At 34.6% G+C, this 27,016-nt stretch overlaps 3 protein-coding genes, 1 long non-coding RNA gene and 1 other non-coding gene across 7 annotated transcripts; 3 read left to right on the top strand and 2 right to left on the bottom strand.

Moving 5' to 3' along the window:
* Nucleotides 1–170: 170 nt before the first annotated feature.
* On the bottom strand, nt 171–4,552 carry LOC144558588 (uncharacterized). The gene is made up of 4 exons (XR_013512942.1): nt 4,132–4,552; nt 3,869–4,014; nt 1,997–2,106; nt 171–433 (listed from the first exon to the last, which is right to left on the bottom strand). It is a non-coding gene; the product is annotated as an uncharacterized LOC144558588 (long non-coding RNA).
* A 970-nt stretch (nt 4,553–5,522) lies between these two features.
* Nucleotides 5,523–11,386, bottom strand: LOC144557725 (sodium/hydrogen exchanger 6-like). The gene is made up of 22 exons (XM_078306293.1): nt 11,098–11,386; nt 10,581–10,632; nt 10,410–10,469; nt 10,285–10,309; nt 10,108–10,193; nt 9,897–10,008; nt 9,620–9,682; nt 9,487–9,506; nt 9,295–9,389; nt 9,137–9,162; nt 8,801–8,835; nt 8,474–8,521; nt 8,329–8,389; nt 8,148–8,245; nt 8,000–8,075; nt 7,891–7,910; nt 7,712–7,809; nt 7,234–7,343; nt 7,016–7,096; nt 6,817–6,926; nt 6,627–6,709; nt 5,523–5,872 (listed from the first exon to the last, which is right to left on the bottom strand). Exons 1-22 carry the CDS (start codon nt 11,273–11,275, stop codon nt 5,823–5,825), a joined length of 1,587 nt encoding a protein of 528 aa, XP_078162419.1. The 5' UTR covers nt 11,276–11,386; the 3' UTR covers nt 5,523–5,822.
* Nucleotides 11,387–12,687: 1,301 nt separating this feature from the next.
* LOC144557902 (zinc metalloproteinase-like protein) lies at nt 12,688–17,350 on the top strand. Of its 3 annotated transcripts, none has more exons than XM_078306547.1 (11): nt 12,688–12,925; nt 13,389–13,671; nt 13,906–14,118; nt 14,254–14,334; nt 14,452–14,538; nt 14,645–14,740; nt 14,829–14,882; nt 15,780–16,540; nt 16,623–16,671; nt 16,924–16,963; nt 17,049–17,350. In XM_078306547.1, exons 2-11 carry the CDS (start codon nt 13,432–13,434, stop codon nt 17,195–17,197), a joined length of 1,770 nt encoding a protein of 589 aa, XP_078162673.1. In that variant the 5' UTR covers nt 12,688–12,925; nt 13,389–13,431; the 3' UTR covers nt 17,198–17,350. The 3 variants fall into 3 exon arrangements, with proteins under 3 accessions (XP_078162673.1, XP_078162675.1, XP_078162674.1); XM_078306549.1 differs by lacking the exon at nt 12,688–12,925 and adding an exon at nt 12,928–13,149; XM_078306548.1 differs by lacking the exon at nt 12,688–12,925 and adding an exon at nt 13,077–13,192.
* A 1,127-nt stretch (nt 17,351–18,477) lies between these two features.
* On the top strand, nt 18,478–22,324 carry LOC144558611 (phosphoribosylglycinamide formyltransferase, chloroplastic-like). The gene is made up of 6 exons (XM_078307454.1): nt 18,478–18,690; nt 19,636–20,037; nt 20,832–20,943; nt 21,019–21,195; nt 21,590–21,716; nt 22,063–22,324. Exons 2-6 carry the CDS (start codon nt 19,665–19,667, stop codon nt 22,174–22,176), a joined length of 903 nt encoding a protein of 300 aa, XP_078163580.1. The 5' UTR covers nt 18,478–18,690; nt 19,636–19,664; the 3' UTR covers nt 22,177–22,324.
* Nucleotides 22,325–25,098: 2,774 nt separating this feature from the next.
* On the top strand, nt 25,099–25,193 carry LOC144558889 (small nucleolar RNA snoR109). Its single transcript, XR_013513045.1, has one exon. It is a non-coding gene; the product is annotated as a small nucleolar RNA snoR109 (small nucleolar RNA).
* Nucleotides 25,194–27,016: the final 1,823 nt, after the last annotated feature.

The raw sequence follows: 27,016 nt of genomic DNA, 5'->3' as shown, positions 1-27,016 counted from the left end.
TTCAACAAATTGTGAATCGTTCTCAGCAACTATCACTATCATAATTCTTCACAAAATATGTCACACCCCAAACCAGGAATTCTGGATTAAGATGTGATCAACCTCGCCTCGTGCTTAATTAATCATTAAGCACGCAAGGCTAATCATAAATAATAAATCAAACAGCAGCGGAAGCAAAATAATATAAATATCAAGCATCAATCACATAGCAAATAAATAAATATACACATACATAACATATAATATGATCCATCTCGGATCCAAATGACACCATCTATAAAAGGGGATACATGATCTATCGAGCCCGTATATATAACACAGGAAATACGGGACTCGTAAATCTAATCAAAAGCCTAACCCTAACTAGGTCAAGTGGTGTGGCCCTCGGGGACAGCTCCTGACATCTCCTACTGCGGACCGCCAGAACCTGTACCTAAAACCCACGAAACAACTTGTGGGTGAGCGACGAATCGCCCAGTATGTGACCCAGAATTATCCCCTCAGGGATCCTCTACGGTCAAGCACTTTTATTTATAAAATGAATACAATTAAGAATTTGCACATGTGTGAACCTATACTAATAGCTAATAGAATTTACAATACTTTTGAATGAATGCCATGATGCGATTATTCTATTATGCCAACATGCGAAATAAACCCAAAATAAAATCAAGGTGTAATATCGGATATGAATCAAGTCGGAATCCAGTACTCCTTGCACTGTGTGCCCAAATACAAGAATAATAATAATAATATGGATAAAGTAAATCACCCCGTGCCGTGCCAATAGGATCAAAAGAATCGAATGATATAATCCAAGGACTGTGATCAGAGTGCAATGATACACGTTGCCTAGTGACATCGAGCATTGCTCCACAAGAACAGCACACTAGCCGATGGTTATATCTTTACCAAAAGAATATGAATAATATAATCCAAGGACTGTGATCAGGGAACAATGATACACGTTGCCTAATGGCATCGCGCATTGCCCACAAGAACTGCACACTAGCCGATGGTTATACCTTTACCAAAAAGAATCTGAGTAATATAATCCAAGGACTGTGATCAGGGAACAATGATACACGTTGCCTAATGACATCGCGCATTGCCCACAAGAACTGCACACTAGCCGATGGTTATATCAAAATCCGGTGTGTCATCTCACCTAGACGATTCATAAGCCAAACATATCCAATAGGAGAAATCATACAATGCAAGTCGCAAAAATATCATCACCAGGGCCACAGAACTCGAGATCGGAACTGTGCCCTCACCCGCCACACCAACACCCGCCACACCAAATCACAAAATCCGCCATGGAACTCGAGATCGGAACCATGCGGTAGCGTAAAACAGACCTGCACAGAACTCGAGATCGGAACTGTGCAGTCTCAAGTTATAAAAATGCCACCACGGAACTCGAGATCGGAACCGTGGTGGGGTAACCCGTTCTAGGCATGTAGCTCCTAATGTAGGCGTGGGAAACATCCCGAATCGTCCGTGCCACAGAACTCGAGATCGGAACTGCTCACGTCAAATAGCAAAAATGATCGAAAAATGATATAATCAAGGTTTATACATATAATATAGTCCTAAAGCCATCCAAGGATCAAGTGACCCTCAGCTCAGTGGCTGTCGGGCCGTCCCATGCCAAGTGACACCAAGACGGAACGAAGTCACTCGGCTCTGCTCTGCTCTCACCAATGCATGCGTATGCACGTAAAATAATAATATAGTCTTCTACGAGAAGAAGACAACTAATAACCTAATATTCTAATAAGATATATGTATAATATTATTTACTTACTCTACTCTTAAAATACAGTAAATTCGAGTTTTTCAGGGTTTATGCAATTCTACATACAGTGCAGAAAGGATAAACATGCTCTAAAGTTTTAATGCAACTACTTAAAAATAAAGTGCGGATGTCAGGTCAGATGGATCGACTGGTAAGAGTACGCCCATGAAAGAAAATAATTCAGATATCCCACACCTGAGGAGGCTGGAGTCTCTGTCGCTAAAAATCAGCGTGCTCCGCGTATGCTCCGAACTACGGGTCAGTCGGATCGGTCCACGGGTCGGACTCGTACAGAGTTGACTGATCTGTGATCACGTAATTTAAACTAATTAAAATCTATGCTAAATTATTCTAACCCTCGCCCCAGTAAATGTGTAAGTTAAATTCTCAATTATTTCAATTTAATAAATATTACCGATTCAGTCAGTCTGACTGATCCGGTTAGTCAAATATTAATTATTACTTTCATGCCATCGAGCTTAGCATAAATCTTAATTTATAAGTTCGTCTGATATTGATCATTCACTTTGATTTAAATTATCCTAATCTTAATTCTAAAATAATTTATATTTTTAATAATTTAATTTGAAGAGAAATTGCTTGCAAAAATTATAACGTCGAAATATTCGCAAAAATAATTATTTGTGAGTTACAGTAATTTTATACGGGTTCTACCAAATTATCATAAGTTAATTATTTATCTACTTTGATTTATTTTAACTTAATTATAATTATTTAATTCGATCGAGTGTGGTTTCCAAAGTTAATTTATTATTAAAAATTTCTAATGCTATTATTTTAATAAAATGTGTAAATTTGTAATTATTACTAAACTAGTATTTAGTTTAATATATTTTAGTTATTTCTAATTTAGATATGTAATTAATTTATAAAATTTTAAAACGAAATGTTTGTCTATTTTACGCGTTGTTAATTATTCCTAACTAAGTCGCACAATTCGATATTTTATAACTACTCTAATTTTACGTTTAGCTCGTCGTTTTGAATCTAAGTATGAAACAATATTTTTCGTTGTTAGTTAAGTGTCGTTTATTAATTAGCAACAGACTTTTCTTTTAAGTTTTAAAAACGATTAAAAATAAATAAAAATAAAATAAAGTAGATTTAAATTTTAAAACTTGTTATGAGACTTTTAATCTATTTGGTTCTATTTTACTCTAGATAATTTTGTTATTTTAGGTCACAACAAATATATTGAATGTTTTAGTGGCGTGCTAACTGACACCTAAGTTTCAATGTCTCAACCATTATTTTAACTACATACTTGGTAAATAATTTATAATAATATATTACATCTTTTATAATTTTGACTGCACAAGAAGTCATGATTTATTTATTGACGATATAATTTATCAAATGTGATGATGCATAACATATTATCTATTTCAATCGTGTTTATGGACTACACTAACATATCACAATATTATATTATCTAATGGGCAAACACATGCTAAATAAGTATATAAGATCATTTATATTGAAATCACAATAAGTTAGATATACAATTTATTTTTAATAGGAATTACACATTTTATTTCATTTATGTCATGATTAGTTAAATCAGATATTCAAGAATTTAATCAAGTCTACATCCAAGACCTAAATTAGATTTTAATAGAACATCTATTTCATCTAAATCGCAGACCAAAATAAAAGGTCTAGGTTCACTTTTAACTAAATTCCTATAGCATACTTTCTATGACGGGCTCGCACAACCCAATTCGAATTAGAAGGCCTAATCAAAGTTCTAGCCTTGTTTAGTTATATTTCAGTTTGAACTCAAGTATCATATTTATTCATTCAAAATCATCAAGTAACCCGGGCAAATTCATAGGGCAAACAACTCGGATGACATTGGTACTGTAATAATCGACCCCAACCCCTCGCAAAAATCTAAAATTCAACACTTCAATCGAGTCAGGAAAATCAACAACCCGCACTCGATGCTTAATAAATCACTTCCTACGATTATACTACGACATCAATTAAATTCAGCAAGGCACAATCAAGCCTCGAGAATCAGAAAAAGGGTTGTTTTATAATTACCCGAGAGAGTTTGAACACCCGTCAGAGACACGGAAAGATGGCCGGTTCCAAGGTTCATCATCTCGCTTCACGACCTTCTCGAAATCACCGAATCTCAACCAAGAGACAACAATGCACCGAATTTCTCAAAAATCACAGCAAGCCCTCTACAATTCGGGTAATTAGCAATTTAATTAGAGGCAAACAGAAAAGAGGGGAAAATCCTCAACACATGAGAGCAAACAACCAAACTAACCAAAATTAGAGGAGAAAGGCCTACTTACAACCGAGAGGCAGTCAAGGAAAACCCCCATGCAACAGAGACGGGTCAGTTCGGACGGCCATTCGACATGAAAAGACAGCGGCAAAAGTCACCCAAACGCGCGGGGGAGAGTGAACTCGAGTGCCTTTCTTCCTTCTCCAAGAAGGAACAAGAGAGGGATTTTTCTGGTGAGGCCGCGGGTCAGCGAGAGGGGAGGGAGGACGGCTAGGGTTTTCACGGAGGGGGAAGAGGGAGGCGGAAAAGAGACAGGGAGGGGGCAGTGCTGGTGGGGTTTCACGGACCGAGAGAGAGAGGAGAGATTGGGGCGGGGGTTGGTGGGCTCGCCGGCGACGGAAGAGGGGAGGGGGACGGAGCCCCTGGTTTTGGCGTAGAAGAGAGGGGAGGGGAGGGTTGGCGTAAGAAGAACGCAGAGAGAGGGGGGGTTTGGCGTAAGAACAAAGCAGAGGGGGGGGGGGGGGGGGGGGGTCCAGTGGCAGGGTGAAGAGGGAAGAGAGAAAGAGAGGGTTTTATTAAATGGGTCTGCTTTAAGATTCGTGCTGGATGGGATCCAATGGTTTGAAATAATTTCAAGAATTAAATGGATGTTCTAATGGCTCCAAGAATGGATAAATCAAAATGGATTTCAACGAAATTGATTGGAAATTTGTATATACGTATTAAGATCTAATTAGTCTATATAATTCATTATGAACAAAATTTGTACTTTTATAATTTTGCTTGCACACAAAAAAAAATTCATATCCTTATACTTTTAATTAAATCTTGATTGATTTATTTATTTGTACGAATCAATTTGTTTTTTTTTTTTTTTTTTTTTTTTTTCTAAATTTCTTGGACTTGCAGCGAATGTTCGATTTACGAATCTTGCGAATAATTATAATTAATTATGGGTTCTATATTTTATTTTATTTTTAATTCTCATCTTTGTTCCATAATTTCATAAATCATTTATACCTCCAATTTCTAGTTTATATTTTTAAATTGTTTTACTTCTAACTCCTATAATTCAAATGTACATAATTCATAGTTCGTTTATATTTCGAAATTTTTAGATTCAGTTAAAATTAAATCAGAAAATCTGATCGATCATTAGTTTAGTTAGAAATTTTTATTTAATGTAAATATCATTTTAGCAATTAATCGTGTTTTAAAATTTCGGAATATAACAAAATATCTTCTAATCATGGGACAAGAACTTTCTACAAAAGAAGGCCCTGTTCGGCAAAATATTGTTCATGTGGGAAAAAAAAAAATTCAGTCTGATTGAATTTTTTTTTCTCACGTAAACAGTAAAAAGCAGTTCAAAAAGCAGGCTAACTCATTCCTATTCCTATTCCCACAGATCCACCGAACAGGCCCAAAATGTACAAGTTCTTAATCTGTGTAGCTCAAGGGACCTAAAACTCCTATAACCCTAAATAAGAACTAATCCCCAAGTGCTAAAATCTAAATTATTTTCATTTACTCAAACCTTTTATCATTTAAAACTGCTATAATGGCTATTGTCCGCTATAAAGAACATTGTTTAAAATTAACATTTCTACTTCCTGCAATATTTTAGTTTTGACAAAAGACTCTGCATGTGTGCTGGTACAGCCAAAGTACCTTGTGCAACATTTAAAAGCCAGTGATTGTCGGTTTCGTCTTTTTGCAGAACAGCAAAAAAGTAGTTTAACTGCTCAAGGGAGCTTTTCATCCATTACCCACAGATCCTCGTGCGCCAGCATTTCCAGACTCCCTATCTGTTGCACCTTATTGAAAATAATCAGTGCTGCAAATTACTTAGACTCTATGTTCGACTAGGAAGTCTAGGTTATAGTTACTGGTTTGTATAACCAGCTAAAGATGCACACATTGCATCTTGCGGAAAATAATGAAACTTGTGCTGGCTTGGCAGCATGCTTACAATTTGAGCCAGGTTTGTTAGAGATTTCATGTACACACAGTGGACCCTTTTGGTTTCATTCTCCATCTTCATTTTCAGTATTCAAGTTTAATCAAGGCACAGTTAAGTCTTCAGAAAATCTGATTAATTTTGTTACTCTATTAATTGTAGTAGGCCAAGTAATTGTACACTTCATTTGTTTGTTTGTTTCAAGTCTTATAGAGTTATAATTCAATAATGAGTTTTCTAAGTCTGTTCGAGCTAATTTGTTGTATTTCATTGATCAACTGTTAAGATGCTGATCACTTAGTACATTTCAGATGAATTTGCTTTCAAAAAAGAAAAAAAATCATGAACTATCAAATGGTCATCAGGCCATGCATATTATCAGTTAATCATCCATATCATAGGTTACGTACTGGTTCAGTTTATTATACCAATGCAATAAATTGAAATTTGGTTTGCCTAGTCTTGGTTTTGGTTCAGCTTATACAGTCATTCAGTTCAGTTTGACCTTTTAAAATTATTGCGGAACCGTAAAAAAATTGGTTCAACTAATTTTGGTTTGATCTGGACTGAACCGATTGATAAAAATCCATCATTTTACATACCCAGATCCTCATCATAATCTTCATTTCTTAGTGTGAAGAAAGGTGTGAGATAGTTCTGATCTAGTGATCTGAGAGAAGGAGTGCTGAAAGTAGAATATCAAAGTATCATTAATGGCAGAACTCAATTGCAAAAGCAACTAACACAGAAATAATTTTTATCTGAAAAGTAGAATTTGCAGCACTAGCAAACCTCTTCCTTAGCTGGTCGAACTTTTTCCTGAACTTGCTGGCCGAAGGAGGAGTTTCGTCATTATCTGAGTTTGCGTGGGTTGTTAGGCAAATGTTCTCCTCCAGAACCTTCTAAAATTCATAATTTACGCACTTTAGCACTTTTACTTTATGAAATGGGTACTATATTTTAGTAAAACATATAACATTTATTTGTTTACATCAAACGTGCGGTTATGGCCATCTCCCACAACTTTTAAAGCCTCAAGCATAATTCCTGTTGAACCTCCAATCAAGAGCACCTGGTGATAAGGAAAATTTAAAAAAAATATAAAATTGAATTACCATAAAATCCACAATTGTAAAATCTTGCACGCTGCATCCATTTATTATTTTGATTGTATCTAAATATTTTAAAAGAAAGCAGAAACAGCCTGACGGTTAGTATGATGATAGCAGTTGTAGCAGTTAAAATTGTCTGGCCGTGTCCTTCGGGAAGATCATGCACAGACTGGAGAGCTAGTGCAAAAGCCATTGCCCCTCTAAGTCCTGTATCAACAAAACTAAATTTTATTCAAGAACACTATTTTAAGAGGAGCAAGCTTACATTGCATTTTTTCATTGTTTATTTAACCAAGTTACCAGATAGATCACAATTTATAAGGAGTTAGGCTAATATGACACTAGTGTTATATCAAACTAAATAACACCACATCTTAAACCCTTAGATCTGCTTTAAGATTCGTACAAAATGAAGTGCTTGAACAGTAAAAGCGGATAGTACGAATCTTAAAACAGATCTTATACGAATCTTAAAGCAGATCTAAGGGTTTAAGATGTGGTGTTATTTAGTTTGATATAACACTAGTGTCATATTAGCCTAACTCATTTATAAGAATAACATATATTTGGCATACCACTGTACCAGAGTGCCTTCTGATATTGCGGAGAAATCTTCTGATGTGGTGGTCGAGAGAAGTTCACCAAATAAGCACAGCAGTATACATTTGCAGCCCTTAAAACAAATTATCATTCTTAGCAGAGAAACAAAAAGTTTTAATCAATCAAATGAAGAGGTAAGCATTCTATAATATACCTAGCAATTAAGATGAACAGCTGCAAATTAAAGATTGCAAGTTAAGGAAATATGGAAGACTGATTTGATTAAGATAGACAATAATAATAACATAATTGATCAAGGATACAATTGAGAAGAAGATAAACCCAACATGCGACCAGCTATGCCTTTCCAGTGATATATCAAAACCCATATATATGAACCTACATGTAATTTACAAAGTCAGTATTAGGATCTGCATTTAATCACAATCAAATTATTCACTATTTACTTACACAAATGTCTCTGCTAATGATGAAAGAAGGTGGAAGAAAGCAGTAACAAATCGTTGTGAGTTCTCCGACAAATTCAGGATTGTGTACCGTTTCATTATCTGAGAAGATAGATGCTAAATGCTATCATTTGCAGAACTTAAAGGAAAAGGTAAATGATATAACACAAAAATATAATACTCACAATTCCAGTGAAGAGTATGGAGACTATGCCTGAAAGTCCAAGGCCTTCAGCAAGCATGTATCTGAAAATATAATTCATGTTTAAATACTGTTAAAAATCATAGAAATTAGTGGAAAAGCTGCAAGGACTGGTGAAGTGTACTTACGAGAAATAAGGGAAAAGGACAAAGAGACAACTCTCCAGATTATGAAGGCTGAGAAATTAAAACAACACACGTGATAACAGAGGTAACATAAACAATAAATCAACCATAATAATATTATGAATTGGTGGGATTTTTTAATTTTTTTTTCTCATTGTTTTTTTCCTCTTCTTGTAAATACTAAGCCCCCTTTGTTCTCCTTTTGTTTGATTAATTAAATCATAATAGATAACTGAGAACTACAAATAATAATAAAAAATCAACCATAGTAAGAAAGCAATTAGCTATATTGTAGTTGAGCTCATAATCTAAAAAATTGAATGAACTTACTTCTCCACATCCAGTCCTGCATACTTGAAAAGGTGCTAACAAGTTAAGGCATTGCAATTTTGATTATTTATTGCCAGTAGGGAATATTTCACAATTCATGCTTATTATTGCCAGCAGGTGCTAACAAGTTATTTTCCTTTTATAATCACAGTGTCAAACTAAAAACTAATATATGGTCACAGATTATCTCCTGCATGGATGTATTTCAATAACAAAAATATTATTTTCTTCAAAAAAATAACAAAAATATTAATTTTCAAGTTAATAGCAATGAGTACTATCGGTAAATTATATTTTAAGATTAAAATGTTGCTAAGCACTTCGAAAGGATATGACACCGGATGTGAGTCCAACACCAACACCTGAAAAAAAAGGTAGATTCAGTTTTAGTAAAAAAAATATAAAATTCAGTGATTTAATTATAGCAAACGTGTTTCTTCTTTAGAAATTTGAAATTGATGCTTAAGAACAGTTGCTCATTGACCTGAGTATACCTGAAGACAATGATCCAACAAATGTCCCTAAAAATTCCAATATTAAACGAAAAAAGTTCCCTGAAGTATGATTGATGCTTACAGATGCCATAGTCCTGAATGAACAAAATATTAATTAATTACATAGAAGGCATGAACAAATTTACAAAGGGTTAATTATATATCAGAGACATGTGATCTTTGCATTCTGACCTGTACAAAGAAATTGCCATCTTCATTATTGAACCAAAGGCCATGAAAAGAAAACAAATTATCACTCAAGTCATTTTGCTGTAGGTAAAATAATAAAGGCAACTGCATGCAAATTTAAGAATATGTAACATACAGCATCGTTTAAAATGGATTCCCCAAAAACCAAAGCATATAGGTTGACATCACATCCAAGTTCCTACAATCACAAAACAAAGCAAGAATACAAGGTAACTATTAAATGCAATAGCTTGTTTTGAAGCTGTGAATCTGTGATCTATGATAGAATTAATGGAATTACAGCAATTGCTCTTTCGTGTGAAATAAATTAGAATGATACATGCTACTGCTTATTCTAGATGTTACTGAATAAAGGGTATGTTAGAATTTTTCAAGAAGAATACTAGAAGAACCTGAAATATGGATAATACAGTCACAGGATCAGTTGCTGATATGAGAGCTCCAAACATGAGGCACTCAACTAGAGGCAGTCTATACATGAGAAAGGTTAAACCTCCGAGGAATCTATAGAGAATTAGGACCATATATTAGTGTCAATAATCTCCAAAATAAATGAGTACAGAGGCAATGTAAATTCATGCTGCGGAGAATAGATTTTCTTACACCAAGAGGCCAGTCACAATAGAGGCAATGAAGGTGCCTAGAATAGCAAAAGTGATAATGGCACCGAAATTTGAGAAAAATGGATTCTGCAAAAACATATACAGCAAATAAGTACATATCAGAAAAGCTTAGATATGATTGATGCATCTTTAACGGATAAAAAATGTGAAGACTAACCGGTGCTAGGCTAAATCCTGACTGAGTAGATAAAAGCCAGTTAAGTTGAACAATTTACAGAAAAATGAAATAGGGGTAAATCTTTATTAGAAAATGAAGATTATTAATTTAGAAAAAAAGGATATAATATGATTGGAGGTAACAAGAAGAGAAAGAAGAACTCCTCATGAAAGTTGAACCATTCCCTTGAAGTAAGAATAATTTGTTCAGTGTTAGATAAGATGCAAAATAAAGAAGAAAAAGATTACTGAATGAATAAACATGTTTTATCATGCACATTCACTTCTGATATTGACCTGATATTGCTTCCCCGATTAGATATATTCGCAAGTCCACCAACAGTTAATCCTGTTATTGCAGGAAAAAAAATCAGTACAAGTAATTAAACATCTATTTACCAGGCTTGTAAAGTACTGATATGAATATGAATTTCTGACACCCACATGCATCCATGTAAAGATATGTAAATTGAGTACCTAAATTGGTAAACTCCTCGAATGTTGAAAATCAGACTTCACAGAAAACAAAAGCTCTCTTTAAATTATGAATGTCCTTGGCATCATATTTGTACTAAAGTAATAATAGTTGAAGCATGCTCAATAAATCTAGAGATCAAAATTGGTGTCCTTTCCTCTGACTATTGAGATCTCTCATGTTAAAGAACTCCTAGTTTCAAGGTTCATATCCCATTTGGAGTACTCTAGTGACCTCTCTTATTTTGTATACAATGGAAAAAAAAAATCCGAATTCTTAGAAATCAAACTAAATCAATACAGAGAACAAAATCAAAAGTGAAGTGGTCATCGATCGCACCAATTATCAGGGATGCACTGGCCTCAGGTAGGCAGTAAATCTTCTTTCGACGAAGCACATGACCGAGTACGAATGCCAGCACAAGCATAGAGATCTGAAGTAAGATCCCAGCCCCAGCCGCTTGCTGTTCCCTGCCTGGTGGCGCCTCCACTGTTACTGTTTCATTTGCACTATCCATTTCAATCTTTCACTGATCTCTTTCTTTCAACTCAATTAACCAGTAACTCACTCGAGCCAATGGATCGTGCACTCCAGAACAAATGTATCCATTTCATCTATTACCTTTTGATTGCCTCAAGAACATGATGTCTTCGACAGAAAGTCGAATATCTCTGTTTGTCTTTATTTAGATAACAATATCGCAAAGTTGATAAACTGTTGTTTACGTCTTTATTTAGAAAACTGTATCCTTGTTAGCTAATCAGGAAGACATCTATTATTGTCATACAATTTTTTAATGGTCTCCTCCAATCTTTTACTTGATTTAAGTAACGGGACATTTGTTTTACCTTTTCATATTGTTAATTAGAGCCATGGCCAACTTTTAGTGAAAAGAATGACAACATATATTTGTAGAGGTCACAAATTATTTTGTTGTGATATATGTTTGTACTACACATAGTCACAAGATTTGCGAATTATTCGCGAATTAAAACTGAATAATTTCGAATCATTCTCGAATTATACCCGAATTATATCTGAATCACGAATTTTTGACCTCACCAAACCGAACCCGAATAATTCGTTTGTCACTATGATACTACGTACAGTACTTGGGTAACATACGAATGTGTTTATCAAAATTGCATTTAGAGCTCGAATACAGTTGCATCCTTTTTTTTCTATAAAGAGAATAGATCACTTGACAATTTTGACATTAAATTAAAAAAATTAAATTAAATTGAAATTTCAGTATTGTTTCATCCAATATAATATGTATAAATTTTTTAAGTAATTTGACGTCCAATGAAATATACCTCAAATTTTATTATTTTTATAGACATGATATATGAAAAATGTAGTTCGTATCTATAATGATGAATTTTAAATTTATTTAAACTTTATTTTTAAAAGTTGTTTTTAATATGAAAAATCTCAAGTAACCCAACTTTTATAAATGCCCATACAAATAATAGCAAGTCGTTTTTAAATCCAATAAAAAAATGGTATTTCTTGATGTCCGTATGCACAAAACACGGTGTTAAATGTCTAGTTAGAACTATATTTATTAGATATAAATCAGGATCTAGAAATCTAGAATCCATCTTTCAATTTTAATTCAGGAAGCCTTCAGAAAAGGGTCGGAATTTGTTGTAAAGATTCTACTTGATCACATAAACTGGGTTCACACATGGATAATTCTGTAGCGGTCCAAATTACCTTTAAGCCCAAATTAAATATGCTTGATCATTTTAGGCCGCATTCATTACTTCCTTCCCTTCTCCCAAAATTCTGGGCTTCACCCTCAAATTGCTGCTTGGGGAAAAAGAAACCAAGTGACTACTTATCCTCTCCAGTTTTACCCAGCCCAGGACATGCCCGATCCTCGCTGCTTTAGGTTGGGATCGCGGTAGAAGATACCATTTGCTCCTTTTTCCTCTTTTGAATCAGCAGTGACGTCATATTCGATATTTTCTTGGCTTTTTTTTTTACCGCCATTTGATCACCGTCAGCATTACAAAATCAGCGACTCTTGATTTCTCGAATGTTCTCCGGTCCAATATATATTATTTCTATCTCGTTTAGTTAAAGATACTCGCGCTACCCGTTGTGTGTGTTTGTTAGGAGCATTATATTTCCTCGGCTAAAGTCCAACTCGACGATTGAGGTGAGTATCTATTAATTAGGATAGTATTGCTCTAACTTTTGTTTTGCATCTTGACATTTAGAGTTGATTTCCCGATGAGTTTTTGTTTACTGAAATTGGTTCTGCTCTTAATTTTCTGACAAACAATAATTAAGATATTAGGTTTGGCAAATTAAAATTGATTGCGTTCTTCAGTTCCGTCCAATTGGAGATGGAAGGGGAGATGGTTTCTAGGTCAATTTAGGGTAGAGGTTCTAATTCTTTATGTTTTAATCAGGAAAACTAAGGGTAAAGCTCTAATCCTATATTATTCATTGAGAAAAGCTATTAATTTCTACCTTTTGATTGTGTTGCCAAAATTTACCATACTATTAAATGTCTCAAGGGCACCGGGCTTCAAGTTAGCACAATTGAAATTTGAAGTTTTACCTTCTAATTGTCTGTAACACTCACAGATTTTCATTGACTTTGTCATTTTTATCAGTTAATAGGCAGTAGAAGCATTCTCTACATCTTCATTTAACCAAATGGGGGAACATAAAATCGCTAAGGTTTCAGTAATATGGAGGGGCAAGCAACTCAATGTAGAAATAGGTCAGAGTTGCAATGTTAAAGAGTTCGGTCAGATTCTGCAAGATTTAACAAATGTGAAACCAGATACACTCAAGCTTCTAGTGCCCCAGTCTGAAAAGAAAAGTTCAAAGCTGGTTGCACCATTTTCTGATGTTAACTCAAGCTTAAGCTTGCAAGATGCTGGCATTATTCAGGTGGTCATTCTTTTCCACCATCTTAATATGGCTACTTGGGGTTGTTTGATTATAGTTGTATTGAGTTTGATGTTTCTGTTCTTATTTTTATTGTGTTATTCATGGATGAGCTTCAGTTCTGTTTTACTTGAGTTCATGCAATTTGATATGTCAGTATGATACATTTGTGCGCAAGGATTGTAGAGGCATGCTTGTCTTGATGAGCTAAATGTTATGCTACTTATGTTGTTATAGGGAAAATCAATTAGAATGATGGGTGTCTTTGAAGATGAAATCAAAGAAGTGTCAGAAAATAATAAGAGAACTGATATGCGAATAATTGGGTTTGATGAGGAAGAAAAGCGGCTCAAGCAACGCTCTTCTAATCGAATACAAACTTCACTTAAATTACCACAGGGACAATATATCTTTTGTGATTTTCGCACACTGAATCTACCTGGTATTGAGGTAACATTTCTATATTACCTAAGCATTTCTTTGGATGAAGCTTTGTGAATGTCTTTTTGAAATTGCCTTTTGTAAACTTAGTAGTTAATATTTAAGCCCTTCTTTCTTTTTTTAACATCTTCTAATGATCTTTAGTTAAATCCTCCACCATCCGAGGCATTGAAAAGAATGCACATGCTTGCATGTGATCCTGGAATCATTGCTATCATGAACAAGGTGAGATCATCGAGTCATATTAAGGCATTTTTTTTTTTTTTTAAAATTGCTGTTAAAATGAGTGACATGTTATAATCAATGATGCCCTAATACTGTTCCATTTGCGACCTTTTTCAGCATGAATGGAGAGTTGGGATGATGACTGAAATGGCACCAGTGGGCTATGTTGGTGTCAGTCCAAAGTGTATTTTGGGTTTCAATAAGGTCAGTGGAGAGGCTAAAAGCATATTTTTTAGTAACAAAAGAATACCATCTGGTGATCTGAAAATTTGAGCTATATAACAAATAGTTGTTATATATTATTATGCAGAACCAAGGGGAGGAGATCTCTCTTCGTCTTAGAACAGATGACCTGAAAGGATTTAGGAAGTATGAAGTCATCAAGAAAACCTTGATACATGAATTGGTAGGTCTTTTGGTGGGATTTCAGATACTTTTCCAATAAAGTTTAGATGTTCAGCTTAATGATCATCATTGTTATGTGAATATGTTAGGCACACATGGTGCACTCTGAACATGACGTAAACTTCTTTGCTCTTAATAAGCAGGTATTGCCTCCAAACTTCTTTGTGCTCGATGTGTAGGACCTCTATATACTGTAACCCCCACATCGCCCCCAATACAAAAATAGTAGAGTAGATAACATAAATGGCTTGAAGTTCTCTTATTCACATATCAGTTTCAAAACTGCTATTTTGGTCCTTGAAGTTCTCATTGTGTACCCAATCGGTCCTAATAATAAAAAATAAAATATTTTTGTCTATTTCAGTGTCATTTTAGCATTGCAAACAAGGTTGTAGTCATAAAAGCAATGCATGTGTCATTTTAGCATCGCAAATAATGTTGATGTAGCTGCAGAAACGATGTAGATGACATGGAAACTAATATTATTTTTTACATGTCACATATCAGTTTAGTGGATACTAGACATGTGTCTGCCACTATAAATTAATTAAAATTCATATGTACATGCATCCTTACCTCGGATATTATCATAGATGCTAATGTGGAATTCCATCTCATTTTTAACTAGTAATAGCAGTAGGACCAATTTGGTAAATTTGACAATCAATATGGTACTTTTGAAACTTTTGAGGGCCTGAGAAACGAGGAATATATTACTGTGAACAATAGGAGTATATAAATCAATAATAGTAGTACATTGAAAGGGAAAAAAAATGCTTCCAACATTCACATTCAGAATAGGAGTTATTTTCAAAGGTCAGAATGTCAGGAAGTTCAAATTTTGATTGAAGTTCTTTGGTGATTTACTGGAGACCATGATGATGGTAGGTTTTGGAGCTCAATTAATCTGGACATCATCTTTTTTTATATGATTTTGCTATGCTAGGACGCTGTCTACATCATAACAGTAGTAGTAACTTTTAAAAAGCTTTTGGAACAGTAAGTTCTCTCTTTGTTCATTTTTTCTTATCCAAATGTAGTTGACTGAAGAAGCTGCTAGTCTAGACTGGACAAGATCAAAAGGCCATACATTAAATGGCCGCAAAAACTTCAATTCATATGACGAAGGAGAGTTCTCCGATGCACCAGCTAAACCCATTTTTGCTAATATTCTCGGAGGAGAAGTAAATCCATCTGCAAGCCCACGTGCATCATCAGTTGCTGCTGCCTACCAGCGTTTTGTTAACATATCTGCTGGTAACCCTGACCAAGCTGGTCTTAGAAATGAACCGGACCCAGATGAAAGGACCTCTGAACCAACTAGATCCGTAGAACCTGTTACTGAGGAGTTAGAAAGGATGGTGGCAGCCAGTGAGCCTGATCCTGACGAGACTCTTACTGAAATGAACTTGATGCTGCCTAATAACTCTGACAGAAGTACTGGTAACTCTGAAAAAATAATTGTACCACCTACCAAAGATGATTTGGTAATTAAAGAGGTAATAATGGAGGAACTGAATTTTGATGAGAAGAACCTCATGGAACCTGACCCAGATGAGTCTACAGCAGTGGTCAGTTACCAAATGGAAATGGATCAGGAGAGCCACACAGAACTGCACTCGAGTTCCGAGCCTGATCCGGACGACAGAATTGATAGTTTAAAGAGTGAAGACATACAGAGAATAGAAGAGCCGGTAGCTGAAATATGCTTACGTCTTCAAAAGGCAATTCAGATGTTAAGATCTGAAGCAACTTCTGTTGAAGTGCCAGCAGTACTGCAAACACTTTCTAAAATCATCAGGTCAGTTGTTTGTTGATATTTTCTTTTCATGTACTGTCTTGAGTATATGTGTGGATTTATAACTTTCTTTCTGTATTTGCAGGAATGTGATTGAACATCCAAATGAGGTCAAGTTCAGGAAATTGCGGAAGGTCTGTTCTTCTTGCTCTAGTTTCGAATAGAAATATGCTTATCCACTGTATATAGCATATGATAGTTAATTTTACAGAAATGATATTTGAGTTTAATATATTGCATCTTTGTTTTGTCTTTTTTGGTTGAGGGTTTTGTACTAGATTTTAGTGTCTGCAATTTTCAAAAGGATTTCTGGGCATTTATACTGTATTTGCAGTATGCTTCTTAATAGCTTGACATCGTATTAACATTACCTGCATAACTTGCAGGCTAATCCTCACTTCCAAAGAAATGTGGCTAATTACACAGGTTTGGATTTTTACTTGTGATGACTCTTTTTTATTGACTTTTCTGTATTAAGATATCAAGGGCTGACCTTATTTGGTTGAAACAGCTGCAATGGAGGTGCTAAAAATGGTTGGATTTACTGAGGATGCTATAGCTGATGAAGTTGGCCGATTGGAAACTTACATGGTGTTGAAAAGAAACGATCCTGGTTTGTTGTGGCTTGCCAAGTCTTTTCTTGAGGTGTCCATGGCTTGAATATATAGGTTCAATAGCTTGTATTATTTCCCCCTTTATTTGGGTTGTTCTTGTCTCAGGTTTGTTGTATGATGTATAATTGCTGATGGAATTTTAACTTTGTACAGGAGGTATATAAATGGCAGTCAAATAACGTTAAATTCGGTCTAAAAAGGTTTTGCTCATTAGGCATTGTAAATATTGGAACTTCTTTTCATGTGTTGCTGAATGAGAGCAGACAGCGACTAAGCCTCGTAGGAATTAGTGGGTCTGAAATTTCCTAACATTACTTTGTAGTAGTAGTAGTACATACAATTGCTTCTTCCTTTTTCCATTTTTCTCATCAATTATGAACAATCCCCACCAGTGTGTGTGTGGTAGACTGGTGGTGATGCCTTTTTGTAAACAAAAACAGAAAACCTACCGATGATTTCATTAAATTAAATAAAATAAAAATAGAGTACAGAAGACGACAATAGGAGGAGGCCGACGGAGTTTGTGGTTGACAATGTCTGAAACTAGTTGTCATGACCCATGCTAGGGAGACGTGAGAGGCAAGGATACGAAGCAAACACGGCAATTGGGGGAGGGGGATGGCGCCTGTGATGGAGAGGACACCCAAATGTGTCTAATATACTGAATTTTGAATGTGCAGTCTTTTACAGAAAAAAAATTATATCTTAGAAACTTTTACAGGTGCAGTTGACGATGATGGTTATTTGTAAGCTTTCATGATTCTTGAGATTGAGCTTGAGCTTGTTTTCCCTGTTCTCTCTTGTAAACGAGAAAATTTAAGATACTAGAATGAATATTTATATAATAATTATGCAACAGATGCATGATAGCAAGACTAATCTTGCGATCCAATGTTGTTGCACAACGAATGAAAGAAAGTATTTTTTTTTTTTTTGCCAAACGGCCCGTAGGCATTACATTAGAGCAATATATGATGGTACATGTACTTCATGCGTGTACAGAAGAACCAGCATCCATACCCCCTACAAACACAAACCCTTAATCCCACTACAGAAGAAAGTATGTGTTCACGTCTCATCTACAGGTCAACTGTTTTTGTCATGGTCGAATGTCGATCCTCAAATGCGATTCGACGCTGGCCTCTTTCAGGGCCCATATTGAAATTACCTCAAGCTAAATAATAATTCTGGCCCGGCCCGACTAGTCTCACCCTTTTTATTCCGCCCGTCCCGCTATTCCTGGCAGTCTACTCTCTCGCTATCCAGGGTTTCTCCAATAATCATTTTTAATTTATGGAATTAGCCACTTAAAACCTCCGTAGGGGTTTAGAGAATCAGGGATAGAGAGGGAGGACACAAAGGAGAGGAGAAAGGTGATCCGCTGCGGCGAAGAGGAAAGGCGATCCTCTGCGGCGAAGGAGAAAGGATTGCCGCCACTTCGCTGCCTGTGCCCGCTGATCACCGCTTATGCTCGCCTCCGCCTGCTCACAGACAATTTTCACAGGAGACCAGCACATCTGGGTGATCTGGTGAGTGGAGGTAAACAAATAATAGTTTGTACTCCCTCTGAGACCTTTGGAGTGCATCTATGAAATTCTCAGGCACAAACCGAGGAGCCGTACCTGTTATTATTGGTTTTTAACAAAACTTAACTTACTCGATTGTATGAATTTTTTCTTTTTTGTTGTTGTTTCTGCAACTAAAGTTATTATGTAAATGGTCTGCTTAAAGTCTAAAGTTAAATTCTCTTTCTTAAGTGACTGTTGCACATAAAGAAATCATGGTTAAAACTTAAAAACTGTTGAATTGATTAAATTCATTTTTGTTGTTGCTCAAATCTCTTTCCAATTAATTTAATTTCAGTTGTTACGCAAGTAGTTGTTTCGGCTAAAACATTGCTGAAATTGTTTGACCATTTGGTTTTCTGTACATGAGGTGCAAGAATTGATAAATAATCACTATTTTCTTTTTTTGGGCTATGAATCTGTTCACGCAGGAAAGTGAAAGATAGTGATAACAAATGACCAAATATAAAACAAGGAGTTAGTGGTTTAATCTATGCTTTTATAACTGTAACTTTCAATATGTCACTACATATTTCCTGTGATCTCAACAAGTTAAGCCAATTCATTTTCACCTTGTAGTCTAGCTCACTGATATTCTGAAGTTCACAATCCTTTTGAACTTTCTGTGCAACAAATTCATTTAGCAGCAATTTGGGTTAGAATTAGAGTGTCGCATGGCACAATGAAAAAGTTTGTTAACTATATTTGTTCGCCTACCCCTGGCGAAATTCCTAGCTTCGCCACTGCTTACATTGTGGTTGAAGAGTCCCCAGGCAGTATGTGCTGCAATTTCTTTGCAAATTTTTTTTTTCCTTTTGTAATTTTTGAAATCCACTTAGTTTCTAAGGAGTTCCTTTTAAAGTAGAGTTGAGTTTTACCTAGCATGTACTTGTTCTGAGGTTTTTGTTCTTTTACACAGCAAGTTTCAAGTTTATATGTTTGGTATCAATGGAGGCTGCAACTCTTTGTTTTGGATCCACTTGTTCTCTGAATCAGAAAAAGGCGTTCCAATTTTCTGAAAAGCTCCTGAAAGCCAGATTGCCTTTTCCACCTAATTGTCTCATCCAGAAAGAGAATTTGAATTCTAATAAGATATGTGCTGTGAGGCCACCCCAAGTTAATAGGAGAATTGTGAAAGTTAGGTGTTCCTCTTTGGAACCTAAAGACACTTCAAGAGGTGTCAATTTGGGAACAGATATCAGGAGAAAAAGGCTTGCTATTTTTGTCTCTGGTGGGGGTTCTAATTTTAGATCAATACATGAGGCTTCGATTCAAGGGTTGATTCATGGTGATGTAACTGTCCTTGTCACAGATAAACCAGGTTATTTTGTTTCTGAACCAACTATTATTTTTTTCATTACAAAATAAGTGCAAATTGAATTTCATTATGCAACTTTCAGTGTTGAAAATTACTTGGGATTAGACATACTTTGGAATGAAATTAACAAAGTTTATTCAGCTTTTGTATATAAAACCAAAAAATTGGTCTGATATCTTCAGATCAACCTAAATGAATATGCGCCCATGAATCTATTGAAATTGTGAGCCTTCATGTCTGAAGCCATACCTAGTTAAATTAAGAGTGGTTTATATGAACTGAATTTGTCTCATGTGGCTTTGATCTTTTTAGTGTTGAGTTGTTGGTCGATAGTGACCATGTTGATAATTTGACACATTTGTTATGGCTCATGTATTGCTTAACTCATTTGACAAACATTAAGGTTGTTAAATTATGTTCGAGAAACAAAAGAGATTTTACTCTTGATAGGAGTAAAATAGAGGAAGCATTGTTGTAGACGATTATGTGTTCCCTATGGAATTTGTTTACATTTTATGAACCTCAAATATCTAACATTTGATTGATAATACCTTCAGAAAGAAAATAATAAAAAGAAAACAAAGAAAGAAAAATGAAAACAAATCTTATATGGGTTCTGATTGGGTTAAAGAAATTGGATGTTTGTCTGCTCGTGGAGCTGTTTATTACTGGTTTATGGGGCCTGTAATATAGTGTCAAATAGACCTCCCAACTATATCTTCATAAGTAACATTTTTTAGTGCTGGTTTATGGTATCTTGCAAATGATGTTATAGGTGATAGCCCTTTCCTTTCCAGGTTGTGGTGGTGCAGAGTATGCCAGAAGTAATGGTATTCCAGTTATTGTTTTTCCCAAATTAAAATCGGCTCCTGATGGGCTATCAACTGAAGAACTTCTAATTATTTTAAGGTTTGTTTTTGTTATCTCGTCTTCGTTAACAAGATGAAAGCATTGATCTATCTAATTTTGTTACCTATGAAACAGGAACTTTGAAATAGACTTTGTACTTTTGGCTGGATACTTGAAACTTATACCAGTGGAATTGGTACAGGCCTATCCAAAATCTGTATTGAACATTCATCCATCCCTTCTTCCTGCATTTGGAGGTAAGGGGTATTATGGCCTAAAAGTGCATAAAGCTGTCATTGCCTCTGGAGCTAGGTAATGTTCGTTGTTACGCAATTGTGTTTTCAATTGTTATTAACTTAACAATGGCTCTTTTGAGCATATAACTTTAAAAGCAAAAGAGTGAATTTGCTGGAATCAATATTCTCCCATCCATTGTTTCAAATTGCTAAAAGAGCAAATGCAAAGTCTAAGCATCCATCTAAAATTGCTGGGGTCCATATACCTTTTTTTCTACTAAGAATATACCACAGTGGTTCTAAAACAATCAGTAATTACTACATTTTTCAATCACTTGGGGATGTGACTTCAAATGTAGCAAGCAAGGATCCAGTTTTCCACTATGTCATTTGATTTAGATCCAGTTCTCTACTATGTCAATTAAATTTGTTATCAACTTGTTTTTTTAAGTTTCATAATCATTTTCCAGATATTCTGGCCCGACTGTACACTTTGTAGATGAGCACTATGACACGGGTCGAACCCTTGCCCAGCGAGTCGTACCTGTGTTAGCCAGTGATACTCCGGAAGTGCTAGCTGCTAGAGTTCTTCATGAGGTAGCACCCAAGTGTTTTAAATTCTTGAATAGAGAACTATCATTTTGGTGTGGGATGATTAAAATGCTGTCCTAGACTTCCAGTTTTAATTATGTATGTTTGTATTGTTTTGTTGGATTACAGTTATGCAAGGAACAACAAATCAAGGTGGGGGCTTATTTGGTATTTTCTCAAAATATGTTATGATGTGTTAAAAGTGATACCAACAATGAAACAACTTGCTGGTCCATATTCCAGAATTTGGATTGCTGAGTAATTTTAAGAAAAGTTTTTATTTTTGTGGCATCGTTCCTTCATAATAGCAGCTACTTTTGTTTATCTGCTAACATGAGATTCAAAATTTCAGGAGCATCAGGTTTATGTAGAGGCTGTGGCAGCTCTATGCGAAGATCGAATTTTTTGGAGGGAGGATGGGGTCCCTTTGATCCGTAGTAGGTCAAATCCAGATGAATTTAGCTAATAGTTATTACAATTAATTATTGGTTGTGAATTTAACCAATATCTCGTGCCAATTTTGCTCAAAGGCATGTTGTTGTTCTAGAGACTATTTGTTTTATATAATACTTGGAAGCATAGTTACTGTTCTTCATAATTACAGTGAGTTTGATAATGCCTTCCTCTTTGTTGGAGGCCATTGCTGCTATGATCGTGGACGAATTACTCAACTTAAAAAAAATGTGGAAATATCAAGTTTCCATCTGGCAGAGCGTCCATTTTGTCAGCAGAGCTGTCATCTTCCCTCATGAGATGCCTTGGTTGAATGTAAAGCAAAAAAATAGTAAGACAGGCAAACTCACTACGAGTTTAGCAATTGTGTATATTCTTTTCTGTTGGGAAGCCGGATAGGTTTTAGGATTTTAAATTTTAAAAAAATTTAATTTCCATTTGAATTAAAATTCACGTGTAAATTAGATTTAAGATATAATTTATTGAGTGAGTCTATGGTACTATGCATATCACGGGTTGTTATTGTGCTACGGTTCTATATTTGAGTTTTAAAATTCTAACGGTCGATCCGAACCGTTCATCTTGTTTTTCATATTAATGTGTTTGGAGATTAAATTTTACATTTTTTGAAAAAAATTTAACTATTTTTTTAGATATTTAGAAAATTACTTGATCTGAAAATTCTGGACCATCCAAAAACAGTGATTTTCAATAAATCTAAAAAAATTTCAAAAAATGTAAAATTTGGTCTCCAAACACATATTAATATGGAGAACAAGATGAACGGTTCGGATCGACCGTTAGGATTTGAAAACTCGAATATAGAGCCGTAGCACAATAACAAATCGTAATATGCATAGTACCATAGACTCACTCTAATTTATTACTAAAAGCGTAGAGAAGCATCACACGGGAAGTTTCATCTCTATTTGTCTCGTTGACCGGGAAGATTGTCAAAAACAAATAAAAATAGAGTGAGTCTATGGTACTATGCATATTACGATTTGGCACCGTACTACGGTTCTATATTTGAGTTTTCAAATCCGAACCGTTCATCTTATTCTCCATATTAATATGTATTTGGAGACCAAATTTTACATTTTTTGAAATTTTTTTTACTATTTTTTTAGATTTATTGAAAATCACTGTTTTTGGATGGTCCAGAATTTTCAGATCAAGTGATTTTCTAAATATCTAAAAAAGTAGTAAAAAAATTAAAAAAAATGTAAAATTTGGTCTCCAAACATATATTAATATGGAGAACAAGATGAACGGTTCGGATCGATCGTTGAAATTTGAAAACTCGAATATAGAGCCGTAGCACAGTAACAACCCGTGATATGCATAGTACCATAGACTTGCTCATAAAAATATATATATATATTGGCTCCTAGGGGGCTTATAAATATTTTGAATTTCTGTAAAACAACCTTTTTTATTAATATAAAAGTTGATGTGCAGTTGCTATCAACCATAAAAAAAGAAGATTGTCAAAATTATTTAACAATAATAGTATGCCTCTAGCCCTGTACGAACTAGCAGCTTCGTTGTAAGTTTCGGAATTCCTCTCTTTTTCTTTTTATTTCTTTTTATTTTTTTTATTTCAAAGCCCTTGGGCAGTCTCTTTTTCTTTCTCACTGATTATGGAAGGATAATTGCAGTTCACACTAATATTATAATAAAGCCCTCAAGTCCATTTTTTCATGAGAATTCAAATGTTTCTATTTGTTTGTGTCTTTATTATGTCTTCATTTTTAAAACATTAATAACTCAAAACTTAAAACATAAACGTGAAAATAAAACCGTTAGATATAATTTATATAATTTTCACTACATGCTTATAAAAAATTATCACATTTCGATTTTGTTTTTATGTGAATCAATAAATTGAAAAATGAACATATATAAATTATCCACGTTGATATATTATATTTTTACAAGCTCTTGATGACAAATACAACAAGTTGAAATATTATAATGTTTTGCACATGCATATATGAAATGATGTAGATTATATCTAACGGCTTTATTTTGACTTTTAAGTTTTAAATTTTGAATTATTAAAGTTTTTAAAAATAATAATATGATAGAAGGCACAAAAAATAAAGTATTTGAACCCATCAAACAGAAGCGAATCTGATGCTCACGCAACGCACTCTCTTTCCCAAACATAATGGCAGAAAAGTAGCGTGCTACGGTCCAAAAAGAAAATTAGACGTGCTATTGTAAATTAAAATTGTTTTACCGGGCTGATATCATATCCGATAATATGGGCTCAATTTAAGTTGTTGGGCCTATATAAAACCCACAAAACCCATCCCTAACCCTTGCTTCACCTCCGATCACTGATATATAATATGCATCTTTGCCTATCTGCCTCAGCCTCAGAGAACTGCGCCGTCGTCTCTCTATCTCTATCCATCTATCTATATCTGGTGTTCGATTTTTTTCTTAAATAATTGTTTGCGTTTCCATCCGATAGGATTTGAGTTTGTATTGGTGTTTTTCCATTGTTATTTGAATCGTGAAAGCTCTATGATGACTAAGATATGTAATGCCTACATTGTTTGATCTCAAACGGGAGAAGAAAATATCAGTTTTTTATGAGGCTTTCACTATTTATATTATGATCATACTCAATTTTGACGAATCTCTTGTATGATTTAAATTTGTACCAAGATACCGATTTACCCAGCAGCTCTATCTATATAACAACCAACTCCGCCTATCCCCAATACTTAGGGTTTTCGTTTTTCTGGTCTCAGATCTCGCTCCGCCTACCTTTTCATCCCTCAAAACCAGTTGAGAGTTTTATTTAAATCAAAATGGATCTTATTTTTTGTTGAATCTTCTTGAAATATTTAGTAAATATTAGTGCTACATTGTACCAAGATTTTGGGTTATCGACAAACCCTGGTCTTGAAATTGCCGTAATCGGCTGTAGCAATAGAAACAAAATTGGGGAAGAAAATCTGGTCGGACTGGTACTTGTTTGCAATTGCCAACCCGCTTACCGTTCTTCCCATATTATATCTACTTTTCATCGCAAGCTGAGCTCATATTTATTATTTCAAGTTGTTTAAAATCGGAACTGTGTTTTGGTTACTGATGGCGAGAGGGAGGAGAAGAGAAGGATGGTGCATGTGTTAGCCATTTTTAGAAAACCTTCTCGCATATCAAAGGCTCTTGGTTTCTCCTTTTATCGATATTTCTTTCTTTTGTTTGATTTGTTGAAAGGAATAACATAGCTTGAGCATCTTCCAGGCAAGCTGCGTTCTTCATAACAGGTTGCGTCAAATGATGCTTACATGATTTATATTTTGATTTAAAAATTATAATATTTTTAATTTTCTGATATTTTTAATAGAAATTGTTCAATGCTCAACTCTGATCAGAATAAAAGTACAACAAAAATTCAATTCGTTTTAACAGAATAGCGTTCAGAAGGAAAGATTTGGAATTGAATTTTGATTAGCGTTCAGAAGGAAAGATTCAGAAGGAAAAATTCAATTCGTTTTAACAGAATAGCGTTCAGAATGATTAATTTAAAAAATAAGAATTGATTTGAAATAAATTAAAAAGGTCATAATTTTCATCAAAATTACAGCAGATACCATTAAAATTTTTGTTCGTCTCTCCCATTCGCATCAGTTCCTATTAGGCTATTACGTTTTCCTCTCCCTCTCCTTCCCTAGCTTTCTTTTCTCTTCCTCTCCACTGCTTTCTGTTCCAACACCCGTTTCAGATTTCTCCCTGCGCCTATAAAATTTGGATTAAACATTTTAGAAAAGAAGTATTCAAATCACTTCAATGTCTTGTTGTGTCTTTATTTTTTTATATAAAAAAATATATAATTTATTGTTAAAATAAAATAGTTAGATATGATTAATATTATTTTCTCTATATATACATTAAAATTGATTACTATTATATTTTGTTTTATATGAATTAGTAAGTTGAAAAACCAATGTTTATAAATTATCCACATTTCTACATTTTTGTACGTTTTGAGCAAGTAGTCCTCAAAATATTGTATGTAATGTGGTTATATAATCAGGCTCTTGGTGGATCCAGGATCAGCGGTAGCAACAAAATGTGATACTTGATCAATTACTGTTAGTGTGGCAAAGTAATGTTCTTGGTCAGTGCTGCGTTCAAAGTAATCGATCACACAGCTTCAATTACACCTGATTCATTTTATTGATATAAAGAAAAAATAATAATTGAAATCGTGTGATCAATTTTGAACGGTTCGGATGAAAGAATAGAAGAGTACTCCTTTCTTTAGAAAAGGAACATAAATAGACAGAAATTTTACATTGGTTGTTCCTAGAATGGCTTCGGTAGTTCGGTTATGTCATTTTTCTGTGTAAATTGAGTCCTCGATGAATCTCCTGCTTCTCTTTCACACAAATAAATAAATATAGATCACTCTCTAACGCCCATACACAAACACAGATGTAAACACAACTGCATACGAAATGTAGTAAATTTATTCAATTGGCTGAAATAAATTTATACTAATGGCAGCAAATTAATACATTCACTGGTAATCCATTATGATTAAAATTTAAAACTGATTCAACAATTGAATGTATCAATTTGCTAGATCAATTATGTCAAGTAATTCATGCATTAAGGCTCAATTTCACAATTGACTTCACAATAACAACTTCAAAAAGACCCAAAACATAATCTTTAGTGCAGAATACAATACCTGATTTCATGTCGTTTGCCATGGAATATCAAACCCTAGGTTGGAGAAGCAACCGTCTCCGTGAGCGCGAGACAAGACTCTAGCAAGCTATTCCTTTCTCGCCCTTTTGGTTGAATCTTAGATTAGGTCTTCCAAA

The sequence above is a fragment of the Carex rostrata genome, chromosome 8 (assembly GCF_964058835.1).
Source record: "Carex rostrata chromosome 8, lpCarRost1.2, whole genome shotgun sequence".
In the NCBI taxonomy this organism is placed as follows: domain Eukaryota; kingdom Viridiplantae; phylum Streptophyta; class Magnoliopsida; order Poales; family Cyperaceae; genus Carex; species Carex rostrata.
Note: the sequence above shows the minus strand (reverse complement) of the source record. Positions and strands in the feature narration are given on the sequence as shown.

What these genes read in the sequence shown, in the direction of transcription:
- LOC144557725 (XM_078306293.1), bottom strand. Translation starts at nt 11,275, where the DNA reads ATGGATAGTGCAAATGAAACAGTAACAGTGGAGGCGCCACCAGGCAGG. An exon ending in TCATTAGCAGAGACATTTGT is followed by an intron (nt 8,076 to 8,147) that starts GTAAGTAAATAG and finishes AATTACATGTAG; the next exon opens with GTTCATATATATGGGTTTTG. An exon ending in TTCGACCAGCTAAGGAAGAG is followed by an intron (nt 6,710 to 6,816) that starts GTTTGCTAGTGC and finishes TTCTACTTTCAG; the next exon opens with CACTCCTTCTCTCAGATCAC.
- LOC144557902 (XM_078306547.1), top strand. Translation starts at nt 13,432, where the DNA reads ATGGGGGAACATAAAATCGCTAAGGTTTCAGTAATATGGAGGGGCAAG. An exon ending in AAGATGCTGGCATTATTCAG is followed by an intron (nt 13,672 to 13,905) that starts GTGGTCATTCTT and finishes ATGTTGTTATAG; the next exon opens with GGAAAATCAATTAGAATGAT. An exon ending in AAATGTGGCTAATTACACAG is followed by an intron (nt 16,964 to 17,048) that starts GTTTGGATTTTT and finishes TGGTTGAAACAG; the next exon opens with CTGCAATGGAGGTGCTAAAA.
- LOC144558611 (XM_078307454.1), top strand. Translation starts at nt 19,665, where the DNA reads ATGGAGGCTGCAACTCTTTGTTTTGGATCCACTTGTTCTCTGAATCAG. An exon ending in CCTTGTCACAGATAAACCAG is followed by an intron (nt 20,038 to 20,831) that starts GTTATTTTGTTT and finishes TTTCCTTTCCAG; the next exon opens with GTTGTGGTGGTGCAGAGTAT. An exon ending in GTCATTGCCTCTGGAGCTAG is followed by an intron (nt 21,196 to 21,589) that starts GTAATGTTCGTT and finishes ATCATTTTCCAG; the next exon opens with ATATTCTGGCCCGACTGTAC.